At 39.5% G+C, this 13075-nt stretch overlaps 1 protein-coding gene across 1 annotated transcript in view; it reads left to right on the forward strand.

Moving 5' to 3' along the window:
• Nucleotides 1-11481, forward strand: part of myo1b (myosin IB) — a 95859-nt gene extending 84378 nt beyond the window's left edge. The window contains exons 24-32 of the mRNA XM_084725522.1: nt 1439-1525; nt 3451-3537; nt 5119-5193; nt 5365-5499; nt 6125-6231; nt 6360-6492; nt 7983-8135; nt 8474-8604; nt 8771-11481. Coding sequence (XP_084581648.1) covers nt 1439-1525; nt 3451-3537; nt 5119-5193; nt 5365-5499; nt 6125-6231; nt 6360-6492; nt 7983-8135; nt 8474-8604; nt 8771-8903 — 1041 coding nt within the window. The 3' untranslated portion in view covers nt 8904-11481. The remainder of the gene's footprint in view (nt 1-1438; nt 1526-3450; nt 3538-5118; nt 5194-5364; nt 5500-6124; nt 6232-6359; nt 6493-7982; nt 8136-8473; nt 8605-8770) is intronic.
• The last annotated feature ends 1594 nt before the right edge of the window (nt 11482-13075 follow it).

Consider the following 13075-nt stretch of genomic DNA (forward strand, 5'->3'; position numbering starts at 1 on the left):
ACATAAAACTTCAACTTTTCTGGGTTCACGTTGCTGTCAAGTAGACTATAGAGCAGCAGCTCCTCTGGATAAACCTCAGTCCTTCGTTATCCACCGGCCTGATTGATGTGCCTTATCGTTGTTGGTCTGTTTTGTAGCCGTCACATGTAGGACTGTGTCGATATGTTTTGGTTGTTCTTTGGTATTTTGCTAAATGGTGTTACAAACCCAAGCTAGTTTTTTTAGACACATAACATCAAACGGTTGTCTAACGTCATTCATGTTTTAAAGTTGTGTTTCCATTTGGTTTCCATCCAGTGTTCTGTTTTAAACGTCTTCCCTCCACCTCTACAATCTACAACCCCAACTCCAAAAACAGTGGGACGCTGTATGAGATGTAAATAAAAACAGAATGCAGTGATTTGCAAATACTTTTTGACTTGTATTCAGGTGAATACAGAACAAGGACAACAATCTGAATTTGATGCCTGCAACAGGGTCATTAAACAATTTGTCTCAAGTTAAGACTCTACCATGCAAAGAGAAAGACATATATCAACAACATCCAGAAACACTGCGGACTTCTCTGGACCCGAGCTCATCTGAGATGGACTGACGCAAAGTGGAAAGATTGTATTTAGAAATCATGAATCATGAATCATGAATCACGTCATGTCCTCCAGGTTAAAGAGAAAAAGGACCATCCAGATTTTTACCAGCACTAACTTCAGACGACAGCAAATCATTGCATTCGGTTTGTTTTGTTTTTTTTAATTGTGTTTGGAAATAATTCAACCATGCAGCACCTACCACACACGTGATTTTCACTGTGCTATCTACTCCAGCTCTCTTTAAGATACTCATACACCGATGGAAAAACTCCAAGAAGCTTTTATGAATAAGTGTTGAATTATGTCAACACGACATTGCTTCTGTCTGACTGTGTAACCACAGTCACTGTGTAGACTTTGTAGTCTGCATGTACAAGATACAGTAATCTTATCAGCATTCACTGTTATCATGTGAGATATCCTTAACGATCAATATTTTATTTCAAGGTCTCACAGCCTGCCGATGACTGTCGATCATGACTCATTATAGATAATGTTAAAGATTATTTCATGTGCAGACTTTTCTCATTTGTCAGCGTCTTTATGAAGCTGTAGATAATGTGGTAATAATCCAGACTCTCCCACTCTTGTCACATTTTATTTCATTCCTCCAAAGCGTGATCATACACAGAGTCACCCGGCAGGAGCAGGCGCCCACTAAAAGCTGCTCCCGTGTCGATGTTAACCACCCGTTGTCCCGTCTCTTGACATCCTTTGTTGTCCTGCGTCAGTGTCTCCTCATAATGCCTTTTTTTGCACACCTACTCAGTACCATTCCTGGGGCACTTAAAGTTTTGATTGTCACTGAAATTTAACCTCCTCCGCAACTTGCCACCGCTTTTCATCAGGCCCGGAGAGAGCTGCGTCAGCTGAAGGAGGAGGCAAGGAATAAACATGCCGTATCGGTCATTTGGGCCGGCTGGCAGGGCACCAAGGTATTTGGGAAGCCTGTTGACTTGGCTTGCTGTGACTATGTGACTCGCCGCCTCCATCGACTCCCCCCTTCCTCCCCTCCCAACCCCCCCAAAAAAATCCTCAACATATCCATCATTCTGCTCGACCCATTCTTAACATTTCATTTATGATGTAAAACATACACACTCTCACATGAACAACCATCCACTGGATGCTGAAGTGAAAAGAGACGCCTTAGACTGGTTTGCACCAGCGAATATTAATTTGATGTAAAATTAGTTCTGATCAGAGTTTAGCAAAACTAGGTTTAGTAAATACAAGTTGGGTTTTTTCTTTTGTAAACTCAAATTGAATAGCTTAATCAGTATGGAGATGCTTGCTCTTCCTAAAAATAAAAACAAATGAAAAGTAAATGTTTTTACTTGCTAGAAAAAAAAGCTATCAAAAAGCTTAGCAAAATGTGACATTGTTTAATCGCTGACTGAAAAGTTAACAAAAAAATTACATCATTTGATAGCGTGCTAAAAAGCTAACAAGACATTTGCTGGCTAAAAAATAAAACATTACATTTTTTGCTAGCCATTTAAAGACTTAACAAAACATTAGGCTACACCGTATGCTAGCTAGCTAAAAGGTTAACAAAACATCAGGCTACATTTTTGCTAGCCAGCTAAAAAGCTACAAAAAACATTACATTGTCCGCTTGCTAGCTAAAAACTTAGCAAAACTTGACATTGTTTGATAGCTAGCTAAAAAAAAATAAACAAGACATTACATTATATGCTAGGATAGCTATAAACATTACATTGTTTGCTAGCCAGCTGAAGAGTTAACAAAATGTCAGGCTACACTGTTTGCTGGCTAGCTAAAAAGTTAACGTGACATTACATTGTTTACTATCTGGCTTAAAGAGTTAACAAAACATTACACTACATTGTTGCTAGCCAGCTAAAAAGTTAATAGAGTGTTACACAAAACATTATATTGTTTGCTAGCTATAGCTAAGAAGTTAGTTAGCTGAGTTAGCCTACTCATGATGGCTCAGCAGAGAAGCTGTGATTTCTCCTCGTTTTAGAAAAACTTGTAGGTCAAATTAATAAAGAAAAATGCTCAAATTACAGAAGCTTGAAAAACTGGCAACACAATGAGGGGAAAAAGAGACTGGCAGCAACTGATAAACAGAGGTTTAAATGTAATCATTCTTGATTTTAGGGTAGTTTTAAACTTTGGAGCATCATAATTTAAAGTTAAACCATGCCTTAGTTCAAAAATGAATCACCCACTAATACTCTAAACATTTATTTTCACCACACTCTGTCTCTACAGCTCTTTCTGACAAGGGATTTTGTAAAATTTGCTAATAAAAGAACAAGTTAATGACTCAAGGTTACATGGACATTCCCAGGAGGACAGTCACACACCAGATGTTTCGGATGCATTTTCATCTTCTTTCTCCAAGGTCCCATGTCTCACCAGTGCATGCTGCCTGCCGTCTGCATGACCTCTTCCTTCTCGTGTAGTTGATGCATGTTCACTCTCTGCGTCGCAGCACTGTTTGTCTCTTTATAGATGGAACTGTTTGGATCTGTTGAGGTGACCTCTGCTGCCTGAGTTGTGACTTTTGCTCCTCTGCCGTTCCACTAAAAACGTCTGCTTCCATTACAGAAGTTCCCCTGATAAATGTTCATATGACCCAAAGTGCCATATTTGTCACTGGAGTCTGGAGGAGGAGAGCTGTACTTTAATAGTCTCTCCATCGTCACAGATGGCTGGTGTGCAGTGTGTGTGTGTGTGTGTGTGTCTGTGTGTGTGTATTTGTGCGAGTGTGTGTGTGTTTGATGTGTGCTGACCTCAGGCAAAACGGTGTCTCCCTCTTTCCTTCTCTCATCTTCTCCTGCTTCATTTGTTCCCGCTCTCTGTCTCTTCCCGCCCACCCCCTGAACAGGCTCGCAGGGAGCTGAGGAGACTGAAGGAAGAGGCCAGGCGTAAGCACGCTGTCGCTGTGATTTGGGCCTACTGGCAGGGACTCAAGGTACCTACCAGCCCCACGGCGCAGCCATCAGCAAGTCTGCCACCTACTCATCACCCCTGACCCTCTGCATCCTCCACAACCGTCTACCTTGTTGCGCACTTCTACAGGAAGCCAGTCTCTGCCTATTGCTGTGATCACACTGCATCCATAATGACTTTTTTTAGTAATCAGTGCAGCTTTCAGCATAAAGATCCCAGAGGTTAAGCACATCAGAACACGTGTGATTACACGTGTTCATTGGCTAATACGTTACAAATTCTGCTGCAGTTCCCACCATCAAAACAGGAAAACATTTGCTCTTGTACACAGTCATTAGAGAATTCACCACAACAAATAGTAATTCTTCTCCTCCTGTTTCCCTCCAACTTGTAGGATTTGAGATTTTCCTTTAACACAACAACTGTGAACTAGGTTTAAAATGAGTAAATGCAGATTTAAAATCAAATAGGTCAGTTGCACAATTACTAATCTCTTTTTATTTAATTTTGAGTACATCGATAAACTAAAATTTACTAGAGTTTACTGCTTGAAGCTGGAATGTTAGCTTTCAGCTGCTCTGTGTTCTGTAGTAAAATAATACATTGTTTGCTAGCTAGCTAAAAAGTCAGTTAGCTTACCTATGTTATCAGTAGGTTTTGGTTTTTTTAGTGGTTGAAGTTGTGAGTTTGTGTTTGTGACAGGGCGGTTTTCTGGCACAGAGCAAGTTTATACATTAAAAAAGCACATCAAAATGTTTCATATACCCTTAAAGAATAAGTGTTCAAAAATTATTACCAAATACTCAGATTTTTTTGGTGAAGGTTTTTTTTTGGTAGGACACAGTATGTCTCAGTTTTCAAGAATGTTTTAATAATCATATTAAATATAAATAAAATAATTATTTTATTTAGAGACAGCTACTCTTTTCCCCTTTAAACCTTGTAATCCAGCAGAGCCTGAGTGACTTGGCAGAGGCTGTCGGTCTGTCTCTCTGTCCATCTTTCTGGTCTGTCCTCTCTAAACGTCTTCCTCTGTCTGCTTTCTCTGCATCTGTGCCACTAACCCCACGTTAAGCAGCACTGTTTTCTGTATCCAGCAGTATTTGTTCTGTTTTTTTCTTTGTCTTTAGGTGTGTAAAATGTGTGTGTATGTGTGTGCGTGTCCTCGTTTTTTGGTGATTATCTGTTACGTGTCCGTCCGGTTTTAGAAGAATAACTGACGTCACACTGTTTATTTGTTGCAGTGTTAATCTTTTCATCATGTTAATTGACCCGTCCTGCACCTCAAACACTCCTGTTCACAACTCAATCTGTGCGATTGAGGTCAGAACGAAGGTCGTTTGTCATAACCATCTTTGACTTTTCAGTAATTTAATTTGATAATCGTTGTCATTTTAATTAATTCCAACAGCAGTTTGACTTTGTCTGTTGCAGGTGTGCATTGTTTGTGACTAACCAAACGTCTTGTTACTCCAGTGCTGTTTGTGTTCACTGTCACTCCTCTTATCAGTGTGTTCATTTTCCTTCCTGCTTCACACGAAACGAACGGGTGCCAACAGATGATTGACAGTTTGTTTTGTTGTGTACTGTTTTGCTGTAAAAGGTCCGCAGAGAGTACAGGAAATTCTTCAGGGCAAATGCTGGCAAGAAGATATACGACTTCACCATCCAGAGAATCGTGAGTGGGACTTGAATGTTCGCTCGAATAAATGCATTAAAAACTGAAAGAACTGTGCTCCTTGGGTTTATGCAGAAGAATAAAATTTAATTTTGTTGTTTTCCATTAAATTATTTGCTAGAATGTCTTTCAAAGTTGCCATAAAGTTGTCCTTTCTGTCGGTTTGTCCAGATGCAGAAATACTTCCTGGGCCTGAAGAACTCCATGCCTCCCATGTCACCCATAGACAAGAACTGGCCGGCCAGGCCGTACCGCTTCCTGGATGGAGCCCACAAAGAGCTGCGCAGAATCTTCCATCTCTGGAGGGTCGGTCACTAATAACCAGAGCTCCTGTCTGCCTACCTCATGTTGAATCTTGTCTCTGATTTTATGATTAATACGTAATGGATAATGCACAGTGAGCAGGTCATTATTGCAAAATAAACCCCAACAGGGTGATGCAGGATGAAGCAGAAGGGGTTTCTCCAAATCCTTTGCACCTTTTTGTCCATATCGACATGAAATACCTCTGAAATTTGACGTTGAAAGGTCTTTAAAAGTCTTAAATCTACCTCGTTGAAACCTGCTGAAACCCTGTGTACAGATGTGATTACAAATTCGGGACACTTTAGAAGGTATCAGACCTTTCTGACCTTCTTTACTGGTATCTATATCTTAACAACCCTGCTGTCAGGGTGAATATTGTTTAATGCATCATATTAACTTAAATTTAAAACTTTGCAGTCAAGCCAGAGCCTGATACAACCAAAGTCAAATCACAAACACCTGAGGCATCGATCCTGTTCATTATTCATAAAATATATACAGGAAAAAGAGATACACAATGCATCACAAGACCCATAGAAGCTTGAAAATATTGAATAAGCAATGCAAAATGTGTAATATTTATCAAAACAAACCTTTATCTGAACGTCTGATTTTGTGTGTTCAGTGCAAGAAATACAGGAGCCAGTTCACAGAGGAGAAGAAGGCCATTTACGAGGAGAAGCTGGAGGCGAGTGAGATCTTCAAGGATAAAAAGGCTCTCTACCCGAGCAGGTAAACTCACCTGAGCAGACTGATCTTTATTTCATGGTGTAACATCTAGTGATCCGCCGATTGATAAATAAATAGATTAGTGAGTCTCTAAACTTGTGCCGTGTGTTCTGAATGTGTGTGTGTCTCAGTGTGAACCAGCCCTTCAAGGGCGACTACCTGGAGATTAGCAAGAACCCCAAATATCAGAAACTCAACAGCGCCATGGACGAGAAGGTTCTGCTGGCCGACGTGGTCAACAAGATCAACAGAGCCAACGGCAAGGTAAGAAAGATCCGGAACACTAAGGCCCTTTTAAGATGCTTATTAACATGAATGTGTGTTAATAAGACTACCTAAGTGTTAATGATCATGTTTATTGTTAGATTATAAGACATTTATAAGCAGTCTAATAAGGAACTTGTCAACAGTTTATAGACTGGCCTGTGTAGTGTGAATGATCTTTTGGTAACACTTCATATTAAGCTTTAGTTAAGAGTAATAAGGATCTTATAAGATGCTTATTACATTACTGTATTAATAAGTATATACGTGTGAGAAATAGCATGATGAACATGTTAGATTATGAGACATTTTTAAGCACCTATAGGAAAGTTAACAGCTTCAAATTGTCCTGAAAATCCTTATGAGTTTCTCATAACTGTTTATAATAACATTATAAACACATTTTTTTGTTATGTCAGTTAACTTGCTATTATGTCATTGTTTAACAGTCACTAAGCTTTTGTTGTTGCTTTATTATTTCTATGTACTTCTTACATCTATTGACAGTTAACTATGCACTTATTAACACGTATTAACTGGATATAAAGTGTGAACATTGCATATTAAGGTCCAGCTCTTAAGTGTGAACAATCCGTCTTGAGGTTAATTACTCTCTGGTAACTTTGGATTTTTATCAACATATCTTACAGTTAATAATCTTTTATTATGGACTTATTAACAATTAACTAAGGATTTTTTTTTTATTAAAATTTTCGGGATTTATTCTTCTGCTAACAGCTGCTAATAATGCATAATAAAGTATGTAGAAATCTTAATAAAACAACAAGAAAAGCTTAGTAAAGGTTTAACAATGCCATAATAGGTAAATTAGTTTGTAATGTTGTCATAAACAATTATAAGAAACTCTTAAGGCTTTTATTAACAATTTTAAGCAGACTATAAATGTTAACAAGTTGCTTTGAAGTGCTTCTGTGTTCATCTTATTAACACATAATAATATTAATAAGCATTTAAGGGTCTAATTACCTTAACTAACACTTAAACCAAGCACCTGAACATGAAGTGTTACCCAGAGATCACTCACACTACAGGTTGTACAATCCTTTCAGCTCTTTTTTGGCGCTGACACATTTAAAGTTTAAGCTGTTCTTCTTTACTGACCCGCTGTAGTGACCTGAGTTTTGTTCTGTTTATCCACCGCAGCCGAGCAGAGCTCAAAACTATTAAGTTGTTATGGCGGGTGTTTCACCCCGCTGTGCAGCAATCTGATGTTTTTTGACATCTTAACAGCTGACATTATTTTTGTTCCAGGAGATAGCAGACGTGTCCAGACAGGTGTATTATGTTTCACTCTTCACCCTGTCCCACTTCCAAAAATCAGAGACAAAAAAATACACTTAAAAAGCTATTTTGTTCTGTGCATTTGCGCTTGGCATCGTGTTGACATGCAGCGTAGTGTAAGAATGACAGACAGACAGACAGACAGACAGACAGACAGACAGATGAACAGGTTGCGCTCCCGTCTGCAGGGCACGGCTCGGATCTTCCTGTTGACCAAGAAGAGCGTCGTCCTGGCCGACCAGAAGACGGGCCAGGTGAAGGCCAGCGTTCCTCTGCCAGACCTCGCCAGCGTGTCCGTCAGCACGCAGAGTGACGGCTTCTTCGCTCTCAGACTCAAAGAGGTGAGGGACACCTGCTGAGACGTGGAGTTTTACTGCTGTTATGAGTCGTACTGGTCTTCTCACCTAACACTCAGCAAGACAGCAAATATGTCAAACTATTGTTTTTAATCTTGCAGAGATGGGTTAACATGAATGATATTGTTACCAATGATAGTAATGAAGGTCCCATTCCATTATTATGTGCATGAAACTTGAGCAGTAAATAAGCAAGAAAATAAATATTTCCACACAGCGCTTTTTTATTAAATGTGTTGCATGCAGTTTATTTTCATCTACGTGTTTAATTACAGGGGAACAAATTTGACATTTTGGATCAAAATTATGTTATTTTGCTTCAGGGTTCGGCCTCAGCCATCAAAGGAGACTTCTTACTCAGCAGTGAACATCTGATCGAGATCATCACCAAACTCCACCGCACCGGAGCGACGGCTGCAGACAGCGAGCAGCTCAACATCGACATCTCAGACGAGTAAGAGAGAACGCCGTCAAGTCTGGCTACTCTGATAAAAGAAAAGTTATTTGTCTAACGTGTGTGTGTGTGTGTGTGTGTGTGTGTGTGTGTGTGTGTGTGTGTGTGTGTGTGTGTGTGTGTGTGTGTGTGTGTGTGTGTGTGTGTGTGTGTGTGTGTGCGACAGGTTTCTGGTGCAGTTCAAGCAGGACAAAGTCTGCGTGAAATTCATCCAGGGACCCCCGAAGAACGGCAACAGCGTCTCCTGCAAGCGCAAGAACAACCGCCTGCTGGAGGTGTCGGTGCCCACGACGGCATAGAGCAGCTCCGGAGCGCTCAGACCGAGGGTCGATTTAAACACCGAACCACCACCAACACCACCTGCTCTGTAACCTCACGTCTACAACCATCACCCCAGCGCCCACCCTGAGCCCAAAAATGACACCAGTTATTTGGCTTATTGTGTGTGTTGTTTGTTTTTTTTTTCCTTTAGTCTCTTCTGATCAGATTTACTACGGCACCACTATAGCTGTAACCACGTGCCACTTTTTTTGGCAAAGAAAGCCCGAATCTGGGTTGCATGCCACAGAAATTTGGTTAAAAAAATATTTCACAGGTGTTTTTGTAAAACTGGGGGAAAAGAGTTGGATGGAAAAAAAAAGTCTTAGTGGAGCACAGAGACTTGTGTAAACCAGTGGTGATGATGATTGTTCTGCCTGTATGTTGGAATTCAGAGAAAAACGTCATAAACATAAGAACTTTGTGACGAGATCCGGCCTCAACTGGCCTCGACTCATCCATTTTTTTTAAGCGCCTCCAGCTTAAAACTTGAGATGACGTGGGAACTTTTGGGCTGTCAGATTTAGCTTCTCTGATGAACTTAAAATACTGCACTTGTTTTCACCTCGGTGTAACCAAAAGAGGAAATGAATTTGATTGTATGTTGTATTATTTTCTATATATATATTTTTCTCTGAAAGAAAGAAAGAAGTGGGCCGTTGAGAAGTCAAATGTAATTTGCTAGATAATTGTAAAACCTTTCTTTTCTTTTTTTTTGGATCCGCAATTCCTATGTGCCATTGAACAGGTCCCACGACTTGTCACATGTCAGTGTACAAATACAAACAAAGAAACAAAAACATGTGGGTGAATGATCCTGATCGATTACTCGTTGTTGACAACATCATTTGCCAAACGTTTTTTTGAACGAGGGACAACCTGTGGTGGCAATTTCTTGTAAGTTTTGACTGCACATGTGATCAACTTCCCTTTCCTCTCCAAGAACAGTACAATTTGTGGTCTTTTCCAGGCTTTTTATTTAATCTCCGAAGAGTTATTGTAAACATATCATTAAAGGGACAGTTCAGGGTTTTTTAGAGTGGGGGTTGTATGAGGCAGTGTATTTGCTTCAGTACATGATGCGGTCCCAGTTAGTAGAAGGAGAGAAGACCCCGCGCTTGCAGATGGAGTTGGCAGAAAATGTTTTTTAGCCACATAAATCCGTTGAAGCATAAACAATATTTAGAATTTTTTTGATGATTTATTTTGCCACCAGACAGCATTTTATTTTGGCATTACGAAATACACTTAAAACCAAACTAAAAGCTTGTGAAACAGTAAGTTTTTAGTTAGGACTTTGGTTGAGAGAATGTACTGCCAAAATAAAAGCCTGCCTGACAGTAAAGTGAAAAAAAATCTAAATTTAATCTACACTTGATTGGATATTGATTTTGTTAATATGGCTATAATATGTTTTTCTGCTGACCTTGTCCGCTCCGGTGTCGGGACTTAACCTTGTTCCTTCAAAAAACCTGAACTATCCCTTTAACTCAAAGAACATCATGTACAAATCAAAGATCTCGCTTTATGAGGGACTTGATTAAAAGATGCTGACAGACATTCCAGCGGAGGGAAACCAGAGGACACCTTCCAATCCACAATGTCTTCACCAGATTAAGCGACACCCTCGATATTGATCTTTTCTTTTGTGTGCAATAAAATAAAACGCTTTTTTTTTTTTTCTTGATTGTTCTCCTTCCAACAAAACTTGTAGTGAGAACCCCTAGCAGTCGCCCTCACTGTACCGTAAGCTGTACATAGGCTCTATAATAGGCTGTAGCCCTGGCATGGACAAAGGGTTTCTTTAGTATGCTAATTTTAATTGCTGTGTTTGTGAAATAGCGGTTTCTTGCCACTGCAGCTTTGAGTTATTGTAGCGCTTGACCCACTTTGACCTAATGTGTATTTTTCCAAGTGGATAAGACCAAATATTGAAGCGCACATGACCATAGATTCAGCTTTTACAACTTTCTAGTACGCTCATGTACAACTTTGGTACACATATATTTACACACAAGCCAAATTTGATTTTCAAAGAAGCAGCAGAGTGCTTATATTTTCAGGTATGTTTGACTATAATGATGAAATATTTGGATGTACCGGTAGTGGGTTTTGTACTGTTAACTTCTGTGAGGGAATAACACAGCCAAAGTTGGTCTAGACATGTTTTTGCAATCCAGGGTACCTTGGGTTTGTAAGTTTTTGTATTTTTCTTAATGTCACAGGCGACACAGGGACTTGAGAAATCCCTGACACGGGAACGATTGAGCTGAATGCCACTTTTGATGTACTCTCTTCCTCGGCAACGTGCAGTTTAGGTGCAGTTTTGCTGAGGTGACATCTTCCTCTCCTCCCCTCCTCGCCTCCTTTCTTCTCTGTTTCGTATTTGAACAATTGCTAAAACTGCAAAATGATGTCTGCATTCTTGTGTGCCTAATTTTAACCTGTGCTGAGAGACTGAAGATGGAAATGTTTCAATAGAACTCAGTGTAACATTTACAAGTAATCTTTTTTAAATTAAATAAAAATCAGTAATAAATAAATGTTGTTATTCTGGGATTCTGTGATGCACTCCTTTATTGTTATTTTCATTCATTTCATTTTGTCTTGAAATCATGAAACAAGAATGACATCACAGTACAGAGACAGTTCTGCCTTCAGCTGTGAAAATACTGTCATCATCCAAGAACTCGGCATCTAATTTTATGAAACACTTGATGCTTTAATATTGTGATAATTGGATTAGGTTACAGATTTTAATAGCAGGTAATTAGTATTTATGTCACAACACGTTTTTAAGTAAACCTCCCAACCTCGATCATAATTATAAAAAATCAAATGAATATATTAAACTCAAATAAAGATCAAGTACATAAAATGTTGCCTATAAAACCAAAAAACAAAATCAATCTATTATTTTCAGTATACTGATACTGATACAGAACGATATCACTGTGATTGACCGCTACTGGCCGATAATATCAGCTGACTGATATATCTGTTTAGCTCTACTTCCAATGACTGACACCTCTTATGAACAGCGAACAGTTTCAGGATATTTTTTGTACAGATCCTTTATTTTCATGTAACCTCAGAGTGCAGCTGAAATCAGATTATTGAATCTTACATTCCTATAAGGGAATCATCGGTATCAACAGGGGTTTGGCCTGGACTAAAAACTCTTATAGGGGGTTAGTATCATTGAGGCTGGACTAGCAGGCCTCATATTCAAGCAGCTGGCCAGATGTTTTCCATCACCTCTGGGGAGAGCTGTCCTAGGGTTAAATTCCGCGGCTTGGGGAGAGCTGCCGGCAACAGGTCTCCAGGGAGCAGCCCTCAGATCGAGCACAGAGTGGTAAAAATAGCATACCATTTTGGGCTGCCCAGTACCCGGTTCCCACCACTCTGCAGGCTGGGAAAGGAAGGAGGAGTCCGGGCCTCCCAGTGGATCTCCAACCCTCAGTGGGAGAGCAAAGGAACTGTACAAGGCACAGTCCCATCTCCTGCACGGCCTGCAGCGTTCAGACAGATCTGCATCAGAACAGGGCCCAGACAAGCTTCAATTACTCCTCAATAAATTATCATAAGAAACATTTATCAAATTCATAACTGCAGCTGCCACTCGGAACATACGGTTGAGTTTTATTTGCAAAAGATCAAAGTTATATTTATATACTCTAAAGAAAGATGAACACACAGAACCATCTCACAGAGAGGGAGGCAGGGTCACACTGCTTTTGCTTTCAGATTGGGCAGTCTTTGGCGACATCCCATGGATTTTAGATGACATTACAATTAAAAAAAAAGATGGAGGGTGTTGAAGGAGGAAGTGAAAAGTTGTCTTGTTGTCTTTTTACTGATATACAAAAACTGAAAAAAAAATCAAAGTGTTAGAACCAGATTACTTGTGATTTAAGATAAAATGAAGTTTATTAAAGTATTCCTGATTCTGATTTTGATTCTGATATAAACATCATACCCGTTTCCAGGGCTGGGCAGTAAAAGATTACATGCAACTGGGATTACATAATCAGATTACAAAAAAGGGTTTCTTCTCCACAATAAGAACTTTGTGCAAAACTGCATTTTACTTGCCTTTAAAATAGTTGGAGATGTTAAAAAGAAAACAGACAAACAGAATACTTGTAGATCT

This window comes from Lutjanus erythropterus, chromosome 8, assembly GCF_056507025.1.
Source record: "Lutjanus erythropterus isolate fLutEry1 chromosome 8, fLutEry1.hap2, whole genome shotgun sequence".
NCBI classification, from domain to species: Eukaryota; Metazoa; Chordata; class Actinopteri; order Lutjaniformes; family Lutjanidae; genus Lutjanus; species Lutjanus erythropterus.